The sequence below is a fragment of the Lepidochelys kempii genome, chromosome 5, assembly GCF_965140285.1.
Source record: "Lepidochelys kempii isolate rLepKem1 chromosome 5, rLepKem1.hap1, whole genome shotgun sequence".
In the NCBI taxonomy this organism is placed as follows: Eukaryota; Metazoa; Chordata; order Testudines; family Cheloniidae; genus Lepidochelys; species Lepidochelys kempii.
The window spans coordinates 131,055,348-131,082,097 of NC_136384.1; the positions used below are offsets into that span (position 1 = coordinate 131,055,348).

At 40.5% G+C, this 26,750-nt stretch overlaps 1 protein-coding gene across 12 annotated transcripts in view; it reads left to right on the plus strand.

The window, feature by feature from the left end:
* Positions 1-26,750, plus strand: part of HOOK3 (hook microtubule tethering protein 3) — a 143,161-nt gene that overhangs the window by 38,699 nt on the left and 77,712 nt on the right. For 10 of the 12 annotated variants that reach the window (XM_073345890.1, XM_073345889.1, XM_073345888.1 and 7 more), the window contains 6 exons: positions 9,567-9,617; positions 13,226-13,358; positions 15,725-15,792; positions 22,147-22,209; positions 23,942-24,025; positions 24,893-25,056. In XM_073345890.1, coding sequence (XP_073201991.1) covers positions 9,567-9,617; positions 13,226-13,358; positions 15,725-15,792; positions 22,147-22,209; positions 23,942-24,025; positions 24,893-25,056 — 563 coding nt within the window. Of the gene's footprint in view, positions 1-6,129; positions 6,233-9,566; positions 9,618-11,918; positions 12,040-13,225; positions 13,359-15,724; positions 15,793-22,146; positions 22,210-23,941; positions 24,026-24,892; positions 25,057-26,750 lie in introns of those variants that run through there. The other 2 variants (XM_073345898.1, XM_073345900.2) reach the window with 2 other exon arrangements.

Here is a 26,750-nt window from a genome sequence, read left to right on the forward strand (position 1 = left end):
CAGGGCAAGAAGTAACTCCGTTACAGAAGATTCAAGAAAGACTGCAGTGGTTCGGACATGTGCCCAAGATGCATGTAGGGAGGATACCGTACATGGCAATTCCTTTCAGAGTGTAAGGGTATGTCTACACTACGGAATAAGGTCGAATTTATAGAAGTCGGTTTTTTAGAAATCGGTTTTATATATTCGAGTGTGTGTGTCCCCACAGAAAATGCTCTAAGTGCATTAAGTGCATTAACTCGGCGGAGTGCTTCCACAGTACCGAGGCTAGAGTCGACTTCTGGAGCATTGCACTGTGGATAGCTATCCCGCAGTCTCCGCTGCCCATTGGAATTCTGGGTTGAGATCCCAATGCCTGATGGGGCTAAAACATTGTCGCGGGTGGTTCTGGGTACATATCGTCAGGCCCCCGTTCCCTCCCTCTCTCCGTGAAAGCAAGGGCAGACAATCGTTTCGCGCCTTTTTTCCTGAGTTACATGTGCAGACGCCATACCACGGCAAGCATGGAGCCCGCTCAGGTAACCGTGACCCTATGTCTTCTGGGTGCTGGCAGACGCGGTACGGCTTTGCTACACAGTAGCAGCAACCTCTTGCCTTGTTGCAGCAGACGGTACAATATGACTGGTAGCCGTCATCGTCACGTCCGAGGTGCTCCTGGCCACGTCGGCTGGGAGCGCCTGGGCAGACATGGGCGCAGGGACTAAACTTGGAGTGACTTGACCAGGTCATTCTCTTTAGTCCTGCAGTCAGTCCTATTGAACCGTCTTATGGTGAGCAGGCAGGAGATACGGATTGCTAGCAGTCGTACTGTACCATCTTCTGCCGGGCAGGCAAGAGATGAGGATGGCTAGCAGTCGTACTGTACCATCTTCTGCCGAGCAGCCATGAGATGTGGATGGCATGCAGTCCTTCTGCACCGTCTGCTGCCAGCCAAAGATGTAAAAGATAGATGGAGTGGATCAAAACAAGAAATAGACCAGATTTGGTTTGTACTCATTTGCCTCCTCCCCTGTCTAGGGGACTCATTCCTCTAGGTCACACTGCAGTCACTCACAGAGAAGGTGCAGCGAGGTAAATCTAGCCATGTATCAATCAGAGGCCAGGCTAACCTCCTTGTTCCAATAAGAACAATAACTTAGGTGCACCATTTCTTATTGGAACCCTCTGTGAAGTCCTGCCTGAAATACTCCTTGATGTAAAGCCACCCCCTTTGTTGATTTTTAGCTCCTTGAAGCCAACCCTGTAAGCCGTGTCATCAGTCACCCCTCCCTCCATCAGAGCAACGGCAGACAATCATTCCGCACCTTTTTTCTGTGCGGACGCCATACCAAGGCAGGCGTGGAGACCGCTCAGCTCACTTTGGCAATTAGAAGCACGTTAAACACCCCACGCATTATCCAGCCGTATATACAGCACCAGAACCTGGCAAAGTGATACCAGGCGAGGAGGCAACGTCAGCGCGGTCACGTGAGTGATCAGGACATGGACACAGATTTCTCTGAAAGCATGGGCCCTGCCAATGCATGCATCATGGTGCTAATGGGGCAGGTTCATGCTGTGGAACGCCGATTCTGGGCTCAGGAAACAAGCACAGACTGGTGGGACCGCATAGTGTTGCAGGTCTGGGACGATTCCCAGTGGCTGCGAAACTTTCGCATGCGTAAGGGCACTTTCGTGGAACTTTGTGACTTGCTTTCCCCTGCCCTGAGGCGCATGAATACCAAGATGAGAGCAGCCCTCACAGTTGAGAAGCAAGTGGCGATAGCCCTGTGGAAGCTTGCAACGCCAGACAGCTACCGGTCAGTTGGTAATCAATTTGGAGTGGGCAAATCTACTGTTGGGGCTGCTGTGATGCAAGTAGCCCACGCAATCAAAGATCTGCTGATATCAAGGGTAGTGACCCTGGGAAATGTGCAGGTCATAGTGGATGGCTTTGCTGCAATGGGATTCCCTAACTGTGGTGGGGCCATAGACGGAACCCATATCCCTATTTTGGCACTGGAGCACCAAGCCGCCGAGTACATAAACCGCAAGGGGTACTTTTCAATAGTGCTGCAAGCTCTGGTGGATCACAAGGGACGTTTCACCAATGTCAACGTGGGATGGCCGGGAAAGGTACATGAAGCTCGCATCTTCAGGAACTCTGGTCTGTTTCAAAAGCTGCAGGAAGGGACTTTATTCCCAGACCAGAAAATAACTGTTGGGGATGTTGAAATGCCTATAGTTATCCTTGGGGACCCAGCCTACCCCTTAATGCCATGGCTCATGAAGCCGTACACAGGCAGCCTGGACAGTAGTCAGGAGCTGTTCAACTACAGGCTGAGCAAGTGCAGAATGGTGGTAGAATGTGCATTTGGACGTTTAAAGGCGCGCTGGCGCAGTTTACTGACTCGCTTAGACCTCAGCTAAACCAATATTCCCACTGTTATTACTGCTTGCTGTGTGCTCCACAATATCTGTGAGAGTAGGGGGAAAGGTTTATGGCGGGGTGGGAGGTTGAGGCAAATCGCCTGGCTGCTGGTTACACACAGCCAGACACCAGGGCGGTTAGAAGAGCACAGGAGGGCGCGGTACGCGTCAGAGAAGCTTTGAAAACCAGTTTCATGACTGGCCAGGCTACGGTGTGAAAGTTCTGTTTGTTTCTCCTCCATGAAACCCCCCGCCCCTTGGTTCACTCTACTTCCCTGTAAGCTAACCACCCTCCCCTCCTCCCTTCAATCACTGCTTGCAGAGGCAATAAAGTCATTGTTGCGTCACATTCATGCATTCTTTATTCGTTCATCACACAAATAGGGGGATGACTACCAAGGTAGCCCAGGAGGGGTGGTGGAGGAGGGAAGGAAAATGCCACACAGCACTTTAAAAGTTTACAACTTTAAAATTTATTGAATGACAGCCTTCTTTTTTGGGGGCAATCCTCTGTGGTGGAGTGGCTGGTTGGCCGGAGGCCCCCCGACCGCGTTCTTGGGCGTCTGGGTGTGGAGGCTATGGAACTTGGGGAGGGGGGCGGTTGGTTACACAGGGGCTGTAGCGGCAGTCTGTGCTCCAGCTGCCTTTGCTGCAGCTCAACCATACACTGGAGCATACTGGTTTGGTCCTCCAGCAGCCTCAGCATTGAATCCTGCCTCCTCTCATCACGCTGCTGCCACATTTGAGCTTCAGCCCTGTCTTCAGCCCGCCACTTACTCTCTTCAGCCCGCCGCCTCTCCTCCCGGTCATTTTGTGCTTTCCTGCACTCTGACATTATTTGCCTCCATGCATCATCTGTGCTCTGTCAGTGTGGGAGGACAGTATGAGCTCGGAGAACATTTCATCGCGAGTGTTTTTTTTTTTTTCTTTCTAAGCTTCACTAGCCTCTGGGAAGGAGAAGATCCTGTGATCATTGAAACACATGCAGCTGGTGGAGAAAAAAAAAGGGACAGCGGTGTTTAAAAAGACACAATTTATAAAACAGTGGCTACACTCTTTCAGGGTAAACCTTGCTGTTAACATTACATACATAGCACATGTGCTTTCGTTACAAGGTCTCATTTTGCCTCCCCCCACCGCGTGGCTACCCCCTCAACCTTCCCCCCTCCCCGTGGCTAACAGCGGGGAACATTTCTGTTTAGCCACAGGCAAACAGCCCAGCAGGAATGGGCTCCTCTGAGTGTCCCCTGAAGAAAAGCACTCTATTTCAACCAGGTGACCATGAATTATATCTCACTCTCCTGAGGATAACACAGAGAGATAAAGAACGGATGTTGTTTGAACGCCAGCAAACATACATTGCAATGCTTTGTTGTACAATGATTCCCGAATACCTGTTACTGGCCTGGAGTGGTAAAGTGTCCTACCATGAAGGACGCAATAAGGCTGCCCTCCCCAGAAACCTTTTGCAAAGGCTTTGGGAGTACATCCAGGAGAACCGCGAATGCCAGGGCAAAGTAATCCTTTCACATGCTTGCTTTTAAACCATATATAGTATTTTAAAAGGTACACTCACTGGAGGTCCCTTCTCCGCCTGCTGGGTCCAGGAGGCAGTTGGGTGGGTTCGGGGGGTACTGGCTCCAGGTCCAGGGTGAGAAACAGTTCCTGGCTGTCGGGAAAACCGGTTTCTCCGCTTGCTTGTTATGAGCTATCTACAACCTCATCATCATCATCTTCTTCGTCCCCAAAACCTGCTTCCGTATTGCCTCCATCTCCCTTGAAGGAGTCAAACAACACGGCTGGGGTAGTGGTGGCTGAACCCCCTAAAAAGGCATGCAGCTCATCATAGAAGCGGCATGTTTGGGGCTCTGACCCAGAGCGGCCGTTCGCCTCTCTGGTTTTCTGGTAGGCTTGCCTCAGCTCCTTCAGTTTCATGCGGCACTGCTTCGGGTCCCTGTTATGGCCTCTGTCCTTCATGCCCTGGGAGATTTTGACAAAGGTTTTGGCATTTCGAAAACTGGAATGGAGTTGAAGTTGCAGTGGGGGAGGTTTAGGTTGGATATTAGGAAAAACTTTTTCACTAGGAGGGTGGTGAAACACTGGAATGCGTTACCTAGGGAGGTGGTAGAATCTCCTTCCTTAGAAGTTTTTAAGGTCAGGCTTGACAAAGCCCTGGCTGGGATGATTTAATTGGGGATTGGTCCTGCTTTTGAGCGGAGTGTTGGACTAGATGGCCTCCTGAGGTCCCTTCCAACCCTGATATTCTATGATTCTGATAGCAGGGATTCCTCTCCCCAAACAGCGATCAGATCCCGTACCTCCCGTTCGGTCCATGCTGGAGCTCTTTTGCAATTCTGGGACTCCATCATGGTCACCTCTGCTGATGAGCTCTGCATGGTCACCTGCAGCTTGCCATGCTGGCCAAACAGGAAATGAGATTCAAAAGTTCGCGGTTCTTTTCCTGTCTACCTGTCCAGTGCATCTGAGTTGAGAGTGCTGTCCAGAGCGTTCACAATGGAGCACTCTGGGATAGCTCCCGGAGGCCAATACCGTCGAATTGTGTCCACAGTACCCCAAATTCGAGCCGGCAAGGCCGATTTAAGCACTAATCCACTTGTCATGGGTGGAGTAAGGAAATCGATTTTAAGAGCCCTTTAAGTCGAAATAAAGGGCTTCATCGTGTGGACGGGTGCAGGTTTACCTCGATTTAATGCTGCTAAATTCGACCTAAAGTTCTAGTGTAGACCAGGGCTAAGAAACTAGAAATAGAGGAAGACCGAGGGTGCATTGGATAGACACGGTAAAGAATGACACAGAACAGAAAATTTTAAAAATGAACAGAGAGGTGTACTCAAAGATGTAATGGTAGGACTTGTATCCCACCTTTAGGTCAGGGACTGTAGTGCAAACACCTGAGTGTGTTTAATCCATCCAGCAGAGAGCAGTATGCTATATGTAGTTTGTATATGGAATTACTTCTACTTCTGTCATTGCTTGACTGAATGCCCCTTTGTTTTCTAAAGCTCTGAAACAATATAATTATATTCTCCCCTCAGTCCTGGTATTTAACTTTTACAAATTAATCAGTTGCTCTTAGCACTTGCTTTGCTTCCCTGTTGTGATATAAATGTTTTTGTCACTGTATTTGAATTTCTCCTTAAAATGTGTGTTGTGACTGGAAGGTGATGATAATATTGCTACTGAGTCGAATTTAAAATAGAAAACAGTTGCACTAATTTCCCACGCTGATTGGCCCTTGGCAGCAGCTGTATTCCAGCATATTTGCTGTAAGCCACTAAAAATGTCCCTTCCCTGCTGGACTCATGATTAGTGTTAGATGTTAGACCAGTCTAAGTTGGTGTTACTTGTATTATGGTGGGTCTTATGATTGGCTGGTTGTGTGTTTTACCATGGTGTTGCAGCAAACACTTGAACGGGATGTATCGAGGTATTGATTGTTATGGAGATAGAAAGATGGGGTCATGGAGATCAGATGTTGGGTTTCTTTTCAGTCACCTCTGTCTGAGGCGCTCTCTAACCACCCTAGTCTTGGTAGCAGATGAGCTGGAATCTCCTACTCAAAAAGGGGTGAAATCTGGGCTGGGGATTATATGGAAGGAACATGATCACTTTCTTTTTGATTAGGGAATCTTGATTCACATGGGGAAAAGGGTAGTATTTTTCATTTTATTTCTTTGTCACTTTTGGGAAATACTCAAGGTCCCCATGTACTCTGAGGTAAACTGGACTTAATTCTGCAGCATGGCCCTTGGTTTCTATGGCACTTCAGTGCAGCTGGCTGGAAATTTTGCGGCAGCCTCAGGTAAATTCAAAATTGGAGGTTTTTAATGAATCATTTATGAAAATGAATAATACAATCAGTACAGCATTCCTTATCGTGTTCGATTTAATATTAAAATCAAGTAATTTACCTTTCCCCTAAATTTTAAATTTGCTGCAGATTTTTGTAATGAAAATGCATAACTGCTGTGAACATCTTTTTTCCAGAGGTGGTGGGGACTGGATGCCTTGGCAGTTGGAACTTTTGACACCAGAGAAGGTGTGGGAGGTGGTTTAGGATTGTGGAATTAATGACAATTCTTTGTTCAGTCTCACATCATTAGAGAGCTTGGAATAGCTGCAGTATGCAGTTTGCTCTGCAGTGTCTCCAGTTTCTCATTTTAGGCTGATCTTTATTTAAAAAATCCAAGTAGATAGCATTTTTTCTAGTCTGATTTGAGATTTCATGGTCATCGTGACACCCATAAACCTATCCCAAGTGTTTTTAGCTAACATTTGTGCTTTTGGGGATGGAGGGTCTGTTTCATTGTTTAGCCAGTGGAGAGTGATAGAGCTGAATGGCTTTCAGAGCTCTCTGTTGGCTAACTCTGTTGTTGGCCAAGTGGGTCATCACAGTGTGCCCTTTAATATCAGTACAGTGGTTCCTAAATTTTCTCTGCATTGTCTTCTTAGGTCTTGTTGGAATACGGATGGCTTGTGGCACTGCTTAGAGTGCTCTTTACTGGGCTACGTATAGAGTGTGTTTATAATCTTCTCCCATCACTCTAAAGGACATGAAGAGTTATTCCCCCTCCCCTCCCCATAGTGTCTACAAAGCCATAACATCTATGAGTGGCTATTGACTGGTACATAGGTTGGTGAATCCTAGCTGCCTACATTCAGAAGCAGTTTCTCATGAATAGTTTTCTGTCTACATCATGGACAAATAGAAAGGATTGAGATGGGATTAACTCCTTTCGGGGGCAGATGCAAAATCTTCTTTGGTTGCAGTTTTGGCCAGTCTAACTTGCTGAAGTACTAAGGGAGCGTCTATCTTTGACTGAGAGCCAGGCCCTTCATAGTTAGTAAAATCAAGTTGGGGGTGATGTTAGGTCTTTTTTTTGGCAGGGCTGACAGGCGTTCCAGGGTTGAGATCATCTGCTACCACAAATGTAAAAAGGAAGGGACACACTTTAAGTTTAGTATAGTTAGAGATGTAACCAAAACATGTCCCTTAGAGCTCCAGTATGTGTTAAATCCACAGCCAGGCTTTCTTTCTCTCTCTCTCTCTCTTTCTCTCTCTCTCCTATTTACCCCACTTTGTAGGAGATAAAATTTCTTGTTCTTCGAGTATGTGTCGGTGTGGATCCCACTCTATATGTGCATGCCGCTCAAGGATGTGAGATCAGAATCTTTGAATAGCAGTGTCCATTGGGCCATGCCTGCACCCCACAGGTCCTCGTCCCACTCCCTCATGAGGGCATAAAGGTCAGCAGAGTGATCAGACCCATCCTTCAAGTCTCTCTTACTGCCTGTGGCAGCGAGACAGAACCAGGCTATATATGCCTGCTACCCTTTAGCTAGTGACAAGTAAAGAGAGGAAATACTCTAGGTAGATAACTAGGGTTAATTCTTGTCAGAAAATTCTTTTAATTTTCTTGCAAACCTCCTTCCTTGCCACTCCCAAAAATTATTTATTATTCAGTACTCTTCACCACAACCACTATCATGGTGGCTTCAAACCCTGTCCATCTCACAAATGACACATTCTCCTCACAGATGGAGGTAGCCATGGTTTGTTCTGCTTAGGTGAAAGCCGTATGACTGACCATTGCACTGTCTGCCAGTCTTTCTCATCAGAAATGAAAAAATCTGGAGACACTGGGCTAAAACTATTTCTGTTGGAGCAGTCTGTGAGGGGCACTTTTACACCCAGAAGAATAGGCATCAGGCTGCAAGATGAGACCTTGTACCTCCAGGTCCAGTTAGTTAGAGCCCTTGTGAGCTGCAATGCAACTCTGAAGGCAAATTCTGATAAGGCAGCTGACACTGTACTGATTGGCTGTCCATGACTGTCCATTGGCTGTCCATGACTTGCCCAAGTCAGCTTATCGCTGATGGCTGCTCCGGCACCAAAAGACTGAGATGTATCCTCCACTTGGAATCAAGGTAGACCAGAACACCAAACGGGCCATGGTTCCTAGCACCAGTGCTTTTACCTCCTGTAAAAAGGGAAAAGCTCAGAGGCCTAAGAAAAGATCATTTGCCTTCGGGCTCCTCCTTGGAATTTGGCAGAAAGTCCTTTAGTAATACAGGGCAAGTGACATGGTATTGATTCCTGGCCCAGTACTAAGTAGTACCAAAACAGCCCGTGTACCTACATCTGCTACTGATACCTTGGCTCTGGCGAGCAAAGCCCTAATGGATCCAGCAGACCAACTATTGTTGGAAGTCACTGCTTATCTGGTGCCATCCTCTGTATTGAGGACGTTACTCTTGGCACTAACTCTGATGTCTAAATTCTCAGTACTGACAGTACCCCCAGAGTTCAGCACCACCTTTAGCAGAAATCTACTCCTTTTCTTTCCTGTCTGGGCCGTACCTTTTCCCTCCAACTAGCCTAGAGCCTTCCCCATTCACCGAGATCAGGAAATAGTTCACCCTCTCATTTTGGAGCCCCAGCTTCCCCATCACTTTCATGACACTGGCTTAAACAGTGCTACTCTTACAATTTTTCACCATGGCCTGAGTCAAAGCCCATTCCAGTCAGTAGGAATTTTTGTCATTCACTTCACTGTGCTCCATTGGCTGGCGTTGACTTCGGATCAGGCCCGCATCATGGGACAATCATATATAATCATAATGAATTATTGATTCAGGCAAGATACTTTTCACTAGAAATACAAATGGACTTACATTTGTGTATGTGATTCTGCTTACAGTATTACTTGTGATTTTTTTAGCCTGCTGTATACCTACACAATTGTTTTTATATATTTATATAAATACAGTAGAATTTCAATTTTACTAAAACCAGCCTTATAAATGACCAGTTACATAAATAATTTTTCCGGAAGGGGGGGAAAATCACATAATGAAAGTGATGTCGATGAACAAGTCGACATCTCTTCACATTCCAATTTCTTCAGTGGATGGGAAGTATCTTTGCAGTGGTGTAAAGAACAAGACGACGACGATGTAGTGCACCATACTGCAATTTATGCACCATACCTACTGTAATTTTGAGATGTACAATTTTTTGAGCATTTCAATTTTATAAACATCAGTCCCCAATTAGTTTGTAAAATTAGAGGTTCTACTGTATCTTAAATTCAGTGGCTTTCTATATTTTAATTTCTCTCTCTTCCATCAAACAGATAAGCAATCTGAAGAAAATTTTAAAAGGAATACTGGATTATAATCATGAGGTAAGAACTGTTTCTCAGTGCTCTATACAGACCTTTCCTTTTGCTGAATATATTCATTATGCTTGTTGAACATGTTACAGAGTATTGTTTCGTTTAGTATTAGGTCCAGATATATCACATGTGCTCAGCACCCAGCAACTTCCATTGGAGCTGAGCTCTTTCAAAAAATCTGACCCTTTCCTCATGAAATGAAATTGTTCATTTTTCTAAATAGCTATTCTGTATCTTATCCGCCCTTCCATACTCTTTAAACCTATTCTACCAAAATAAATGAACTCATCATGGACTATCCTTGAGTACTAGACTGCTCCAAAGCTTTATTCCATGCTTCATCAAATATGCCACTAAGGAACAAACCCAACTTCCAAATTGTGTTGAAAATAAAAGCACTAATATTCTTAAGCATCTTGACATGAAAATAGTAGATGTTCTTGGTGACTCCATATTGGAGTTGAATGCATAAAAAATAAAGCTTGTCTGTCTGACTTTCTCCTTTGCTCCTAGTAAAGACTATCACTTTCATTTTTTTCTATGGGGAAAATACTCAATTGAGGTGGGGAGAGAGGAGTTAATTAAAAGTTTTAATTTTGGACTGTTAGAGATCTACTATTGTGGCATGTGTGTTCTATGGGGAAGCTCTTGTGCTGCTTGTCTCCAAGACTGCACTCCATGGGAAGGAAAACAAGATATATTTATTCCCTGCTATGTGCTGAGGTAGCTGGTGCATTAAGAATGCAGTGAAACAGGCACATTATGGAATACTCCAAGCACTTGTTTTCTGTCTGAACAGTATAAATATTCTAGAGAGGAGGAAGATAATACATTTGCTAAGACTTTTGGGGAGGGGGCAACATTTTCAAAAATGTTAGACTAACGTTAGACTCCCAAATTCAAGCTTAATAAATAGACTGATTTTCAGAAGTTCTGAGTATCCCATTAAAGTTAGCTCATGTTAAAGTCTCAGGAGGGTAGGAATTCAGAACTTTGATGTTTCTGAGCAAACATGCCAAGTCCTGTTAGCTGCTCAGAATGAATCTATCAGAAAGACATACATACATTTTTCTTGGGAATTGTTTATCTGCTATGTAACAACCCCATATGGATCCTTTTCCGTGCCCTGCACACACACTGCTTGCTACCTTCACTTGTCAATCTGGGTTTAAAAGAATCTTCTCTTATACTTCATTCGGCAGATATTTCTTTCATGGTCATGTTGAAGGAAGAGCAGTTAGTCCACAGCCTCTGGGTTTGTGAGAGCTTGATGCATTATAAAAGTTCCTTATATCCTAGAATACCAATGTTGTATTTTCAAAATGATGTCAGCTCCTTTTTAAGCCACTAAGTATATGTAAGTTTAAGTTTCTGACATGGTTAATTTATTTTAGAAAGTCAGTGACTTAAATTCAGAAAATGACTGAGCTTCAAGCTTTGACTGATTCATTAAGTACAAAATTCTTCAAAGATAAGATGCATCTGTGGAACATCCCAGATTGCTTCCAAAAGTGCATGGTGATGAAGATCCACTTACATTTGTCAGTTGTCCTGCCTACATTTTTCTCATCTGAGTGCACATCCTGGCAAAGTCCTTCTGCACAAGCTAGATGTGAAAAGATTAGGCTTTTACCTAGCATAGACAAAAGCCTTGGAGAATTAGAGCACTTTTTTTGTTTCATTTTACAGTAACTCAATGGTTTATGGAGTATCCAAGGAGATTCTAATGGCTGTCATAAAGCATCCTGCACTATTACAGCCTCGCAGGAGAACAAGTTGATGGTCCTGTCCAGGATCCTGTGTACTTTATGATCTCCAAAGAAGTTGCCATAGACTATTCCTCTTCCCAGAGAATTCTGCTGTAAAATCTAAGCTTCCGCTATTTTCCTTAAAGTTTCTAGTATTTGTGCAAAGAAGACTTTTCAGCTGTCAGAGTCCAAACCAATATGGTGGTTGTTTCCTGAGGCTGCTAAATCCTCAAATAGCTACGACTCGTTCCTTTTTCATTTCAGTGGGGTATCGACACTGGCGCCTAATTTTAACATACCATTTTGACAGCAGTATCCAGCTAACATGTTTGTTTCACAATCCCAACCCCATGTCCTCATAGTGCCAAATGACATATGTCCTACCCAGCTTCCCTAAGAGCATCTACAAAGCAATATAAAAATCTGCATCACATCTTAAAGGTTGGGGCAATGTCAAAATTGGATATCAAAATAACCATTCAAGAAATACTGTATTGATTATATTATTCATTTTCTGTTTTAATTAATAAAAATATTCTTTTTTCAATTTACCTGGGTCTGCTACAGAATTCACGTTTTAGGTCACTGGAGTGTCAGAAAAACGAGGGAACCTTGCCCAAGAATTTAGGTCCAGTTTGCCACATAATACGCGGGCATTAGTCATGTTAATGCCCATTCTTTGGGTAAGACTTCTAAGGCAGCAAATCTCTGTTGTCTTTTTAAAACAACTTGATTTGCAAGACAGTCATTTATGTATTCTTATACATACATTTGCTAGATACTATTGTGTAAATATCTTTTCCAAAGCTATTTTTTGGCTTAAAAAACCAGCAAATAAATTACACATTCCTTTCACAGTCACTCTTTTTTCCTCCGTTTGCATTTTTGATCTGTTAAATTGGCTGGTTTTTTTTCTATCTGCAATTTATGTGCTAAAAGTTTGACTCATCCCAATTTTCATAGTAATATTTTCAACTCTTACAAAGCTTTTTCTGATCTAGCAGAACTGCTTAATTCTCCCAACTAATGCTCATTAATGTATAAATCCTTCTAGATTGTAAATTGGCTTACAATAATTGTATGTCAGGTATGATTCTCTTCTCTTTCAGCTTCTTTCCATTCTTTCTCCCTGCTTCTATGTCAAGCATTTTTTTCCTTTTGTGACCACCTTTCTGCTATTCAGTTTGTCTTGTACCATTTCAGACTGTTTCCACAGATTGAAAATCAGTTGTTTTACATCTCGGACTTGCTAAATGTCTTTTGGACCAGGCCTGTAAAACTGCTAGACCAAGGGATTAGTGACAGTTTTACAGTCTTTTGTTTTGTCATCCATCAGGGCTAGACACACACATTTATATCTTTGGAATTTTAGCTTTCCACTTCTGTGATTTACAGCTTATTTCCCAGATGCAATTAAATTATTCTGTCTGATGACATATTTTTGTATCTGAAGAATTCTTTATTTAAATTGTAGAAATACAACTTCATTTTTTTAAAAGTCCATCAGACAGGTACTGTTGGTCAGCTGTCTTTTGAACTTCCTCATGTTAATGGCTTCTTTGCTGGCCTTTCCCAGCCTGGAAGAACAGATCTGTAGTGGTGAGAGTAGTTGTTTGTTGGTATTAGTTGAGATAGCCTTCTCTGGATTCTCTGAAAGGCTGGTTGTATCAAATTATGTAGATGGAATTTGTGTTGTAGAATCTTGTCCAAAGATAAGTGGGCTGAGGATATCCAATTTATTTCACTTGAGACTCGAAGTTGGGTTTGAAAACTTTGCCAGAGATCAAAGGTGAGCTCTTTCTACTGGCTTCTTGCCTTATCTACATATTTTGATACATATATATATATATATGTTGTGTCTTTGTGCAGATTTTAGGGCAGCAGATTAATGACTTTACCCTTCCTGATGTTAACCTGATTGGAGAGCACTCAGATGTTGCAGAGCTTGGAAGAATGCTTCAGCTCATTTTGGGATGTGCTGTGAATTGTGAGCAGAAGCAAGGTAATCAATTTTAAATATATATTATTCTCTCTGTGTAGTTAATGCAAGTCAGACTTGCTATATAAATGATGTGGGGAAAATGGTGTGTCTGGGATTGTTGTCAGAGGCACAGTTTATTTTTCTGTGGGTCATGACTTCATTTTGTCTTATTGATGATGGTTGACATCACATTACAAGCTTCACTTGAGTTTGCAAGCTGGAACTGTGGAGCTGGTTATGTATGCTTCTGATGTATATATTTCCTTTTGGTTCCATGAATAGAAATGAAAAATAGCTTCACAGATGAAAATTACTGAACCCAGCTTTTAGTTATTAATTATTGTGGGAAGGCTCAGTTGCAGATTCTTACCTGGGTAATTACAAATTCATAGACAAGATACACATTGCACACAAAAAAAATGGTTATGATATAGGTTTGGGAGCCATATGCTATAGGATCTGGATTCTGCTCCCAACTCTGACACTTGCTCCCACCTTGGGCACATGACTTAAAACTCTCTGGCCTTTTCTACTCTTGAGAATTTGCTACCCACTCAGTGGTTTCCCAGCATGCCTCATATCCATCAGCAAATGAGTCCTTTGCAGGTACTATAAAATCAGCTGATATTGGAACTTACAAATATGAGATCCAGGAAGAGGAAAAACAAAGGGCATATATTCATGAAAATGCAACAAAGACAAGAGTAGAGTCTCTGACCAGATGCACAAGGTACACAAAATGAGTCACTATTGAAAGGTAGGATGAGAATCCTGAAAATCATGGAAGGGCAGGACCTTATCTTGTATCGTGCCCTGGTCCTTCTATCTGGGAAAAAAGGGAGCTGCAACTGGAGGACAGACAGTTCCAGTGGGAATTATTGAGTGGGCATTTAAAGACAAAAATGATTACTTTGACCCAACTGTTAGTCAGGTTTCAGAGTAACAGCCGTGGTAGTCTGTATTCTCAAAAAGAAAAGGAGTACTTGTGGCACCTTAGAGACTAACCAATTTATTTGAGCATGAGCTTTCGTGAGCTACAGCTCACTTCATCGGATGCATACCGTGGAAACTGCAGAAGACATTATATACACACAGAGACCATGAAACAATACCTCCTCCCACCCCACTCTCCTGCTGGTAATAGCTTATCTAAAGTGATCATCAAGTTGGGCCATTTCCAGCACAAATCCAGGGTTTCTCACCCTCCGCCCCCCCCCCTCCACACACACACAAACTCACTCTCCTGCTGGTAATAGCCCATCCAAAGTGACCACACTCTTTAAAATGTGTATGATAATCAAGGTGGGCCATTTGCAGCACAAATCCAGGTTCTCTCACTCCCTCACCCCCCTCCAAAAGCCACACACACAAACTCACTCTCCTGCTGGTAATAGCTTATCCAAAGTGACCACTCTCCCTACAATGTGCATGATAATCAAGGTGGGCCATTTCCAGTACAAATCCAGGTTTTCTCACCCCCCCCATCCCCATACACACACAAACTCACTCTCCTGCTGGTAATAGCTTATCCAAAGTGACCACTCTCCCTACAATGTGCATGATAATCAAGTTGGGCCATTTCCAGCACAAATCCAGGTTTTCTCACCCTCCACCCCCCCCTCCACCCCCACACACAAACTCACTCTGCTGCTGGTAATAGCCCATCCAAAGTGAGCACTCTCTTCACAGTGTGTATGATAATCAAGGTGGGCCATTTCCTGCACAAATCCAGGTTCTCTCACCCCCTCACCCTCCTCCAAAAACCACACACACAAACTCACTCTCCACTCTCCACTGCCTATTGCCAATATCAGTCAGGACAATAGTAGTTAATGGTTTGCCCCCTTAACTTACAAGCCCACTTTCCATAGCTACTCCACCCATGGGAAAGAGCATAGAAAGGAAAATGTGTATCCAGACAAGATGCCCTTGCAACAGGGATAACTGTATTATCCCTGTTCTTGTACATAATTTGCAGTTTTTGATACTGCAACTGGCCTACAAGCTTGTTTGTATTACAACTGAGTACTTTGCACATCAGTGATGATTTTCTTAAATATCAATATTAGAATATATACTGCTTGGTCCTGAAATGACTCGAGTTTTTGAAAATGTCTCCATCTTTCACTTGGCCTGCCAGCATATGTGCACACGCATGGACCTTTAGAAATGTCTTGCAAGCCTTGCATCATTACTTGGAAGTTTGGCTTTTTGTTACGGTGCTCCTGGGTTTATTGGGGTGGGGTCTGGACACTGACTGGGCACAAGTCCCAGGAATGGCACCTGCACAATTTGCAGGAGAGAGGTGGCTATTTACCCCTTTGTTCTGTTTGACCATCTTAAGTTTAAGTGTAAATAATGACATGCAAGAATGTTCTTGTTTTCAGAGTACATCCAGACCATCATGATGATGGAGGAGTCTGTTCAACATGTTGTCATGACAGCTATTCAGGAGGTATGCTGAAGTGTCCATAATATGTAACAATTCAGCTTTTCAATTCAGTACCGGAATATACTTTTTCTCAGTTTTGTTAACTTCAGTATAAAAAAATAATAGCAGAGGCATGGAATGTAACATTTATAAAGTTAGAATAAGGAATGTTTTCCTCTTTTGATTAGGGAAAACAGAGTTTTGCTAATCAAGCTTTATTTATATAATAGAATTCAGGCAAATTCCCACTTTTCTTTAAATCTAGAAGATTAAACTTCTAGATATTGATACAGGGTTCCCCTTCCTTTACCTCTCCTTTCCTATGGCTCCTAACAACACACTATATTTTGTTGTGTAAGTAGCAAAACAAGTACTGTAGAACGTCGTTCATTTGCACCTAGTAACGGGGAGACTCATTGAATTACTGAATTTTGTAAATGGGCAAGTAAGTGAACAAGTATAGTAAAAAGAGGAAATGCATTGCAAAATACAGTTTCTCATTTGTTAGCTGTTGTCTAGTTTTTAGTTTTAATTATTCCTGGTAATACTTCATAGTAGTCAATAAATGTACTGTAATATGTTTTGTAAAAATAACATCATTTTAGTAACATGAGACCTCACAAGAGCATTTGTTCTTAAAGCTGAGAAGTGGGGAAAGGCCACCTTTTTTGGTAAGCTTAGCAATGTTTAGTTTAGATCAGCAAGTTGACTATATACAGTTTTTTTAAGGAATGATTTCACAATCTTGCTTTAACTGATGAGTCATGCTGAGACACTAGATGGAAGCATAGCAGAAAGGAAGCAAATACAGTGAAATCGGTTGTTAATGGCTGCCATTACTTCTTCCGAGTTTTGGCTATTGAAACAGGTGCCTGCCTAATACAGGGATACTCAGCTCAGTAGGACTTCCGTGCCTTAGTTCTGGGTCTTGCCTATGGGGCTTTAGCTAATAGTGCCTTAGCTGAAACCCAACGCTATAAAGCACTTTTCTGATTCAGATGGAGCAACTCCCTTCAAACCACTTTAGTAGCTCAACCTCACTGACATAAAAGCAGCCGAGTGGCCTCTTCTGTGACCGGAAACAGGTTTCATGGATGGTTTGTAACTCAGGACAAATTAATGTGAGAGAGACAGGAAATCTAAAAGGGGCAGAGATTTTGCTGACCTCCAAAGTAAATGTTTTCTTGGCACATGCTCCACAAGAAGGCAAAAGTTCACTAAGGTCTTTGCCAATATGTCTTTCTTTCCCAATCCATAACTGATGATCAGTTTAACTGATGTTAACATAACTGATGATCAGTTTTGCATGTTAGAAAAAATCACCATGTTTAAGCATCTAATTCCACTTAGATCTTGATAAATCAGCAGTTGAACACTAAGCTGTCTTCAGTGTGATAAATTCAGATTTGTCTACCAATATATAAAATGTGTTTTTCCTACAGTTCCCAAAAAGGGAAATAAATGATACAGAGCCAAAGGTTGCTCAAGTCTTCATCATGACTTGTCTCTGCAATCCATAGTCTAGGAGTCATATGAACTGTTTGATGACCATGGAACCATGTAGAGTACTAAAACTGGTAGGGGGCAAGCACACTTGCTTCTCAGATTTAGTATTCTGGAAATGAGGGTTAAAAAAAAACAAACCCATCCCCCTAGATTATCTTTCATTCCCTGTCCTTCCCTAAGCCAGTGCTGTCAGGGAGTCAGTTCCTGGTTTCCTGACCACGTGGGTTTTTTTGGCAGTTTTTGTGCATGTGTGTCTCCTTTTCTATGTCCCCCTCCCCAATTTGTTTTGATAGGATTTTTTATAGCTGTCTTTTATTGGTCCCCAGTTTTTAGTAGCACTTTCCACTTTGCTACAGTGGACAAAAAATAAGTTTGTATTCAGGAGATGTGTTCTTTAATCTAATAAGGTATCCATATTAATAATCATGCCCATTGTTTAATGGCTTAATGAAGCATTTGTCCAGTGGCTATGAAGCTTTTTCAGTATTTGTGCCCTGTGCCAAGAAAAAAGTGACACCACAGGCTGAGGGCTCTCCTTTGGAGGGGTCTTTGAAACTCAGTTGATCAAAAGAGCTCCTTTCCAAGTAATACTCCAGATCGAAGTGGCTTGACTCTATCATTCAAAGAGTTTAGAAGACTAAGGAATTCGGAACCAAATGGAGAGTTCTGAGATGCTTATTCAAAAATCTTCAAATCCTTCTCAGAGTCAAGAGTTCAGGTCCCAGGAAAATCTTCAGAGCTGCAATCTCCATCTTTGGCGAAAAACATAGCTGGATGGGCAACAGATAAAGAGTTATTGCCAAAGAATTGTGTTCTTATTTTGCCTCAAGTAGGTAGCCTCTATGGGTCCTAGAAAGTTCAAAAGGTTTAGGGTCTTCTTGGATCCAGGACATTCAGAACTTTTTCATGGTCTGATGGACTGCTTGGAACAGACCTCTGCAGAGGGATTTGAGTGACTCAAGTATGTGGAGGAGTCACCAAATAAGTGCTGATATGATGGCCATGTAGACAGGTGAGAAGTGTAGGTATTGCATACCTACATCATCCAAGCATTGCAAAACTCTTTCCATGCAGTTAGACTGTCTTAAGAATTAGTTACATAAAAAGACCTGTTAAATAAATCTTTCTACTGTATTGCATAGTTTATTTTTCTACTTCAGTTAAATATATGTAAATGCTTATAGATGATATTTTATTAATTTATGCACAATAAGTAATACTGCTCATGGAAACGTGTTTCACACCCTAGCAGAACTGGCCCATCTATCACCTGTAATAGCCTATACCTAAGGTGGTATTTTTTTCTGCGAAATGGTAATTTCACATGTGAAATTTTGTACAAGAAAATGAATTTAAAAGAATCTTCATTTTATTTGAATTTCCTGTGCTTTTGAACAACTGTATACTTTATCCGAATTTTTTAAGTAAAACCCCAAGCTAAAAAATAAATGGAAAATCTTTGTTTCTTCAGGTAGATTCTGAAACATTTCAAACACCTTATAAACCCGGTATAAACCAAACAGTCCCTTGATAGTCTGTTCATTTCAATGGAGCTGAATTCATGTGTTTCCAGCATTGAGATTCTAAGGCCCTTGCAAACATTCATGCACATAAGTAGTTCCATTGAACTCATAAGTTTGCAGGATGGGGGCCGAAGTGTGTGGTTTTCAAAGCAATGAAAAATCTAGTACAAAGTTTTTCAATTTCACATTTTACACAGATTGATTTTTCATGGCAAACAAAAATTTAATATTTCTCATGACATCTATTTCTGTGACAATACAGCTTTGCAATTGCTTCATAATGCATCTGACAAATTATGCTGTTCTTTTCCAAAGCCTCATATATAAATAGTCATTTGGAAGGTTGATAGTTCTTTACCAATAAATAGGAAAACACCTTCATTTCCTAATAACTAAACGTAGAGACTTTATAACAAGTTCCTTTTCCCCTTCAATAAGCATGTCCACCAGACCATGAAAATAAGATCATGCTCTTTACTGCAGAGTACTTGAGGCAGTTTCAAACCTGTCTGAGGTTGCATAGCAAGAGGGACTTGCTCCTTAGATTGGTCCCAAAAATGTTGTTTTCACAGAGATAGCAAATATCAGTTTTCCTGTGTTTCAGCCTAATTATTTTCAAGGTTCATTTTGTCTTCAGTCAGAACTATTCTTTGTAGAGGCTGCTTTATGGAATAATCAGTGATGGTGGAAAAAGTCAAAAGTCATACCATACTAGAAGTTGTAGAAGATGTTAGATATACCATTGGGTCTCTTGAAAATAAAAAATCTCCAGAAAACAGATAGCTTAGTCTGACAAAGGGAAATAAAATTAGCATGCATCTTATATATAATGCAACAGCAGTATCAAACATCTTCATGTTATGACATAATAAAATAAGCTGCAAATTACGTTTATAGAATAGAGAGAGAACAGTCGTGTATGATAAACAAGAAGAATCAAGTGTATGTTTCTAGGGCCTTCATGTACACATCTCATGATAATCTTAGTTGCCAACCTTGTATCCATGACAACACTAATAACTCAGCCCTCATGAGCAAACCAGTTAAAATTGGATAAAGGTTTTAATAACACCTAGCACGGTTATATATATTTATTTTTGTAATGCTGCTTGTCATAACTGTGGGCATGAAAAAGGTGTAATTAGAATAATAAAAGGAATGCCAGATATTTTCTATAAAAATATTAAAATATAAACTGATTAAATGAACTTGTAGTCCAGATTGTTTCGCCTGTGCTTTTAAGATCAGGGATCTGTTACCTCTCATTTATCAAAGAATAAGTTAATTGGGGGAAAATATTAGAGGTTTCTGTAGGCTGAATCGTGAAGGATGGGTTGAAATTAAAGCTCGGATCATATAATTCTTAGTAAAGCATTTTATATAGCTTCTTGTGAAGTCTTATAAAATCAAATTGTCTTGGTTAGGGATGCTGTCATAGTGAGACTGAAAACTAATGGCTGGTCTGTTAAAAGGTTATGATAGATGGCATCTGGGCAGGGGAGATGGCTTAAGTGGGCACCACAGGGTCAGTGTTGGGTTCAGTCTTAACATCGTCATTAATGATCTGGAAGAGAATATAAACAGCCACTAAAAAAATCAGGTGATTGGAAGGTGGTGTGAATGCCTCTGAGGAGAAAGGAAATAATACTAAGGGGCCTAGCAAGGTTAGAACTTTTTGGCAGGGGACTACAAAATGATATTCAACTTAGAAAACTAAGGCAATAAATTAGATACGAGTTCACAACGATATGGTTTGTGGCAATGAAAAAGGCCATTAACTTGGCATTGCAGAAACACCAAATCACAGCACAGGGACTTTATAATCCCTCTTCATAAGAATTTGGGCTCTGTAGATGGAATATTTCATTTCTGAGCAGCTTGTCACCAGAAGGTTGTAGATAAACTGGAAAGAATTTAGTGAAGAGCAACACAAATGGTCAATGGCTGGAGGGATTTTGGAGATAAGATTGACTATGCCTAAATATTTATAGGTTGGCTAAATGACAGCTAGAGAGTGGGGTGCAAAGGTGTACAAATATGTGAATGGCATGAATGTTGAGGATGGGGAGCAATTTGTTACTGTGCATTGTAATGTAACCAGAAGTTATGGGGTGTCATTTAATCAAAAGAAAACTGAGTGCTAGGTAGCAGAAGAAATTATGACAATGAGCTGTGTAACTATAGAGTGGTCATCAACAGAATGTAGTGGAAGTGGGCTGTGGAGAGATTTTTAACCCCAGGCTAGATGAAGCATGAGGAATTACACTGAAGGGAACAGTCTTGCATTGGAATCAGGATTGGTTAGATGTATGGTTAGATTGGTTAGTCCTTTTCATTTCTAATTTCTATTATTCATGTAATAGAAAAAACATACCAAAAATGAGTATGTTCCAATAATCCCCCAAACAAGCAGTACAGTAGTACTTGTTTTGGGGTTAATGTCAACATAATTATTTTTATCTGTATATTACTAGTATGTATCTCAGTCTTAACTTCTGTCTTAACATAGTTTTTTTTTTCCCCTCAATCTGGGAATTTCCTTTTGCACTGTTTTTATATTTGAACTCCCCTCTAGCCATTTTGATATTGTAAAAGATTGGTTGTCTGTTCAGAAAGAGGATATATTTTCTTATCTGCTAATTTTTTCCTCTGGAGAAGCATCTCAGCCAATCTGGAGCCTCCCTAGAAAGCTATAACTAAGAAAGATATATGATTCTCTCTTTCCACCAACCCTAAAAAATCCACAGGTTATGTTTCTCCAAACAATATAGTTCAATTAATATATCATGCAACTTGTAGTGTTTCAGTTTTGAAAATATTCATTTCGGAGCATGGGCTCTTAACCTAGAAATTGCAAACAAGTCAGGAGGGAGAGTCATAATCTGCACCTCTTTTTTTTTTTTTTTTTTTTTTAATTAAATGGGAGGAGCAGGGGCCCCAGATTTTTTGTTTTGGTGTTACATGGGGTCAAAGTATGAAAAAGGTTGAGAACCACTGTTAGAGTGAAATTTCCGGAGTAGATCTTTACTGCCATATGGATTGCTGCCAGTATTCTGCAAAAAGCATCCCGAGCTTTTCATGATGAATGATAGACAGGCATGCTTTTACAGAGAGAAATGTACCAGATAAGATTTTTTTTTCATATTCCTTTAGAGTGTTTGTCTTGCAGATTTATAATTCTCTCTGTATAACATACATAAAAATGTGGTGTGAAAACTTAAGGCTTTATCTTCAGAACAAATCTTTCTTGAGTTTAAGATTGATCTGGGTTTTTTTATAAATGAAAATTTAGCTTTTATTATACAAATAAATCTTTTGCTTTTTCTAATCCAGTGTAATCTAATTGCAGTTGATGAGTAAAGAATCTCCAGTCTCTGTTGGAAATGATGCTTACGTTGACCTTGATCGTCAGGTACCTAAGACCAGATGTTTCTTTTTCTTTAATCATAGGAAATCAGTGTGCAGTCAGTCTGGTATATGGTATGTTGTAAGCAGGCTGCCTCATCATCTTCTTCTTCTCTTTTTTTGAAAGTCTTTTGGGAAGATTCAAACAAAGGAACACACATTCAAAGTTTAAATGTAATATTTTTTCTTTGTTAAAGTACGATTTTTTAAAAGAAAGTCAGTTAATCAAAAGTTGCAATTACATATATTTATCTGTGGCTTATGTCAATCAGTAGTATGTGCTACATTTAAACAAGTAAATAAGTAAATAAAAGAACATTGGGATGTATAATTCTGAATGTGATTGTTCACAATGCATGTGCAGAACAAAAATATTTATTTGGAAAATAAAATTCATTATAAGCATTATGAATAGTTTGTAGCTAACATGCTCAAAACTGGCATTATTTCTGACATAGCAAAAGTGAAGACCTCACAAGTCACAAGATAATCAGGAAGAAACTAAATAGAATTAGTAACATTTATTAGCTGTAGACAAAACTTTTTTGCCCTAGCCAACTCTCTCTGAAGTCAATAGAAAGATATTACTTGGCTTTGGTGGGTTAGATCAGGCTCAAATATCCTTGTGGCAGTCCTGGGAACTGTTGTGAATTTCCTACTTTGAGAAATTTTGGGAAAATTCCTCAGTGGCTGAAGTATTTGTGAAAAATGCTGGACCAAATGTACATCAGCTATTGTGTGTGCATTTTGAGAGCACATTCTGTCATCTGTGTTGTGTTTCTACAGCCTCAACCACAGTCCCTAAAATGGTAGAGGGATAATCTGGAGAATGGTACTGTGTTTAATGAATCATTATATTGTAAGTTATCTGTGTGGCCATACATACTGTCTAAGAGATGGAGTTCATTTTTATATGTCAGCTGTCCCTTATAAACCTGAAAAATGAAAAGGATGCCATTCTCTACAATAGATTGGATCGTCGAGAGAAGTAGGAGGCCCTTGTAAGGCTTCTAAGAATTCTTGACATGTATTCCAAAAATACATAGTGTCTTTATGCTTGCTTCTCGGACTGATTTTCTTTGTATGTACTTAATTTTACAATCCTAGAGAAACTTGGAAGCCATAAATCTTTCTGTTATTATAAAGTCCTTTAGAGACATAACTGAATAAATGTATATGTTAAATGATGTCATTCAGATTTAGACTTTTCCTCTACCACAGCAATTGTTTCCCCTTTGTGCTGCAAAAGTAGTGTACCCAGTGGCTAGACAGGTTTTACCTTAATTGTCTATTCCTTGTAATCCATCTCCCAGTCCTTTGTGTATTTGCAAACATAGTGAAAACTGAAACTATTCACTCTTTGTAAAGAAAAGTGGTGTTGACAGTTTTTTAAATGTACAGAGGTGGTATACCTTCCAACATTCAGGTTGTGTGGGTTCTTGAGCTCAACATGGACAATGAAAATGATTGCCTTAATACTTTGTCTTGGAACAGAGCATTGCCTTCAGCTATGTTCATCTCTCACATATGAATTATCTGAGCTCTTTAATGATAAGTGCCCCTTTGTCTTATTATAAAAGTAGAATAGTTAATGATTTTTTTCAAAATAAATAAATATGAGCATAAAAACATACTTTACAGTGATGATATAATTCAACATCCTTTATGGTTACAGAGAATTACATGTATTATAGTAATGTTATTGTGAAAATAAAAATGTTTATATTAATTTTAAATAGTTGAAGAAAACTACAGAAGAATTAAATGAAGCCTTAGCAACAAAAGAAGAAATTGCTCAGAGGTGCCATGAATTAGATATGCAGGTAGGTAGTTTATTATATGTGCACAATAAATTTATGGAAATTGTGGAGTTAGATTGAGAAAGAAGGGGCATGGTGACTCTAAGGCAGCTGAAGAAAGGAGGCAGCTTGGAGACTGGTCTTTTTAAAAGTATACTCAGAAGTTGTACTTCTTTAACTATACCACTTTAGTTATAAAAATACAATCTGCCTGAGTGTGATTGCAGTATAAAGGGGCTTTATACTAGTATAGCTGTTCTCATACAAGAAGGGAATATGCTATATTGGTATTATAGCATTAGGAGTTGTACAGGTATAACTATTTGGGGGGGGGGGGGAGAGTCGTGCCCCTTAGCAAAATAGTTACACCAATACAAAAATTATGTGAAGAACACGTCTTAGGTCATCTTTTTTGAGTAAATTGAGCAAACTTGATCTGGAAGAGAATAAAGAGAATGAAGAGAATAAACCTGGAGCTCAGAAATGATGTTTTATCAAAGTCAATTTTCAGAGTAAAAGTGCGCTTTAATAAGATTTTATTACAGCACACTAACATTTTGGTTTCGAAGGTAGACTAAGACTTTAATGTATTAGTCTTTTTGTTTAATAACTGGCTAAATTGTGTTTGGTTTTAGATGTCTCTAATAAACATAATTTAGAATCTATATTCTTAAAAATTAATGTTGTTATGCCCCCATTGTTATAATACCTTGGGTACATCACATAGCAATTGGATAAATATTAAGGCTAGGATGTGTTGCTCTCATATAAATTTATTAAAAGTCTATCTATCGCCAGTTATGGGTCATATTAGCTCCATCACTTGCACACAAGTTTTGCTCTTTAAGCTGACAATTTCATTGTTCCAGTTTTGCAATTTTGTTGTAACAGGTTGCAGCACTTCAAGAGGAGAAAAGTAGTTTACTAGCTGAGAACCAGATCCTGATGGAACGTTTGAACCAATCTGATTCTATAGAAGATCCCAACAGCCCTGCAGGGCGAAGGCACCTGCAACTACAGACACAGTTAGAACAGCTCCAGGAGGAAACATTTAGGTAAAGAGATCCAGAGTTGGTAAATTTCATTTCAAACTAACAGACTTCTTATGAAGTATTCCAGAAAGCAAATATTTCTTTTTAACTAGTAAACATTTTGTTCCTATTGGCAGTTATGTTGAAATATTATATTGGGTGCTCATAATGACTGCTGTAGTTAAGTTTACAAATAAGTTGCCATTATGACCCATCTTTTTATAAGCTTAGATTTAATGAACATTTTGCTTTTTAGGCTGAAATTTTCCATGCTTGCTGTCTGCTCAAAGTAGTAGTTTAAAAATCTGTATGTAATCCCTTCAGACATTTTTTAGCTCAGTGAGGATAAAATATATAGACTTACAGCTAACCACTGTTCTGGACAAGATTACCTCAAAACCAAGAAATTCCCAGTTGAAAGGTTGGTATGGACAGTGTCATTAATAATAGAGTGTTTCCTCAGCTAAGTTTGAAAAAACAATTTTTTGTGATTTACTCAAAGATAAAAGCAGTGCTTGAGAGAGCTCCACTCCCACTCACATTTCCTCCACTACCACTTTGTTTTTTCCTGCCTCAGCTCTGCTTTGTTCTCTTCCAAATAATTCTTTCTCTTCCCTCTTCTAGTTCTGTGCGTCTAACACCTGACAAGTTATCCACCACATTTAACTACATAAGCCTCCTACTCTGTCCCCTTCCTCTGTTTCTACTATTTCTTCTCAAGATGATGCCACTTTCAATAAGGGCAAAATCAACAACCTCTCTTATTCTCTGGGGCCAATCCCACCGTCTCCTCCTTTGCCCCATCTCTGATTCTGACGTCTTTTTTCAATCCTTTTCTTACCTCAGAACCAGTGGCTTTGGTCCAGTCTTTTCCCACTGCTTCATTTCTCTTAGCTGCTGTCCCTCTGTCTTGGTTCCTTCCCCTCTGTGTTCAAACATGCTCTCATTTTCCACTATCCTAAAAAAAAATTCACTGTATTTTATGTTACTCCAACTAGTGTCCTTTTCCCTCCTTACATCCACATTATGTATGAGTAGTGTACACATATTCCTGCTAATTAATGCTTTGACTCTCTTAAGTCTTGACATCACTATCTTCATTCTGCTGAAATTGTACATACCACATTCACTAATGACCACTTCCTAGTTATGCTGATCAGCTTCTTTTCTCTTTCTTTTTTCGCACTTTCTTTCATTCTGTTGATCAGTTCATTCTCCTCCGCACACTTCTGCTCAGGTCTGCCCCTGCTAGTTCTCCTTTTAGAATATTGACCTGTCCTTAAAGAGTTTTTTCCTTGTGGCCTGTTCCGTTGCCACCTCTCCATCTATCCTCCAGGACTCTGCCCTCGGTGTCCTCTTTTCTGCACTCTCTACATTATGTCTTTCAAGTTTAATTCTCAAGCCTGTGTGACATACTACTACTGCAAACTCCAGTAAATCAGATTTAAAGTGGTTACAGCCTCATTGGTACCCAGTGCATCTGGGCTGAATTCAGAGCATCATGTCTAAACCTGTTCTCTTCCCACCCAAAATCTCTCCTCTCCTCTCTTCTCTGTCCATGACATCATCAGCCTTCTTGGTCTGTCAGTCCCGGAAACTGTGTGTCATTTTTTATTTTCTTTTTTCTCTTGCCTCTCCCATTGACCATATCTTGTCTCAGATCTTGTAACCCCTTTCTCATTGGTCTCATTAAATAAACTGCTGCTCTCTCTTGCCTG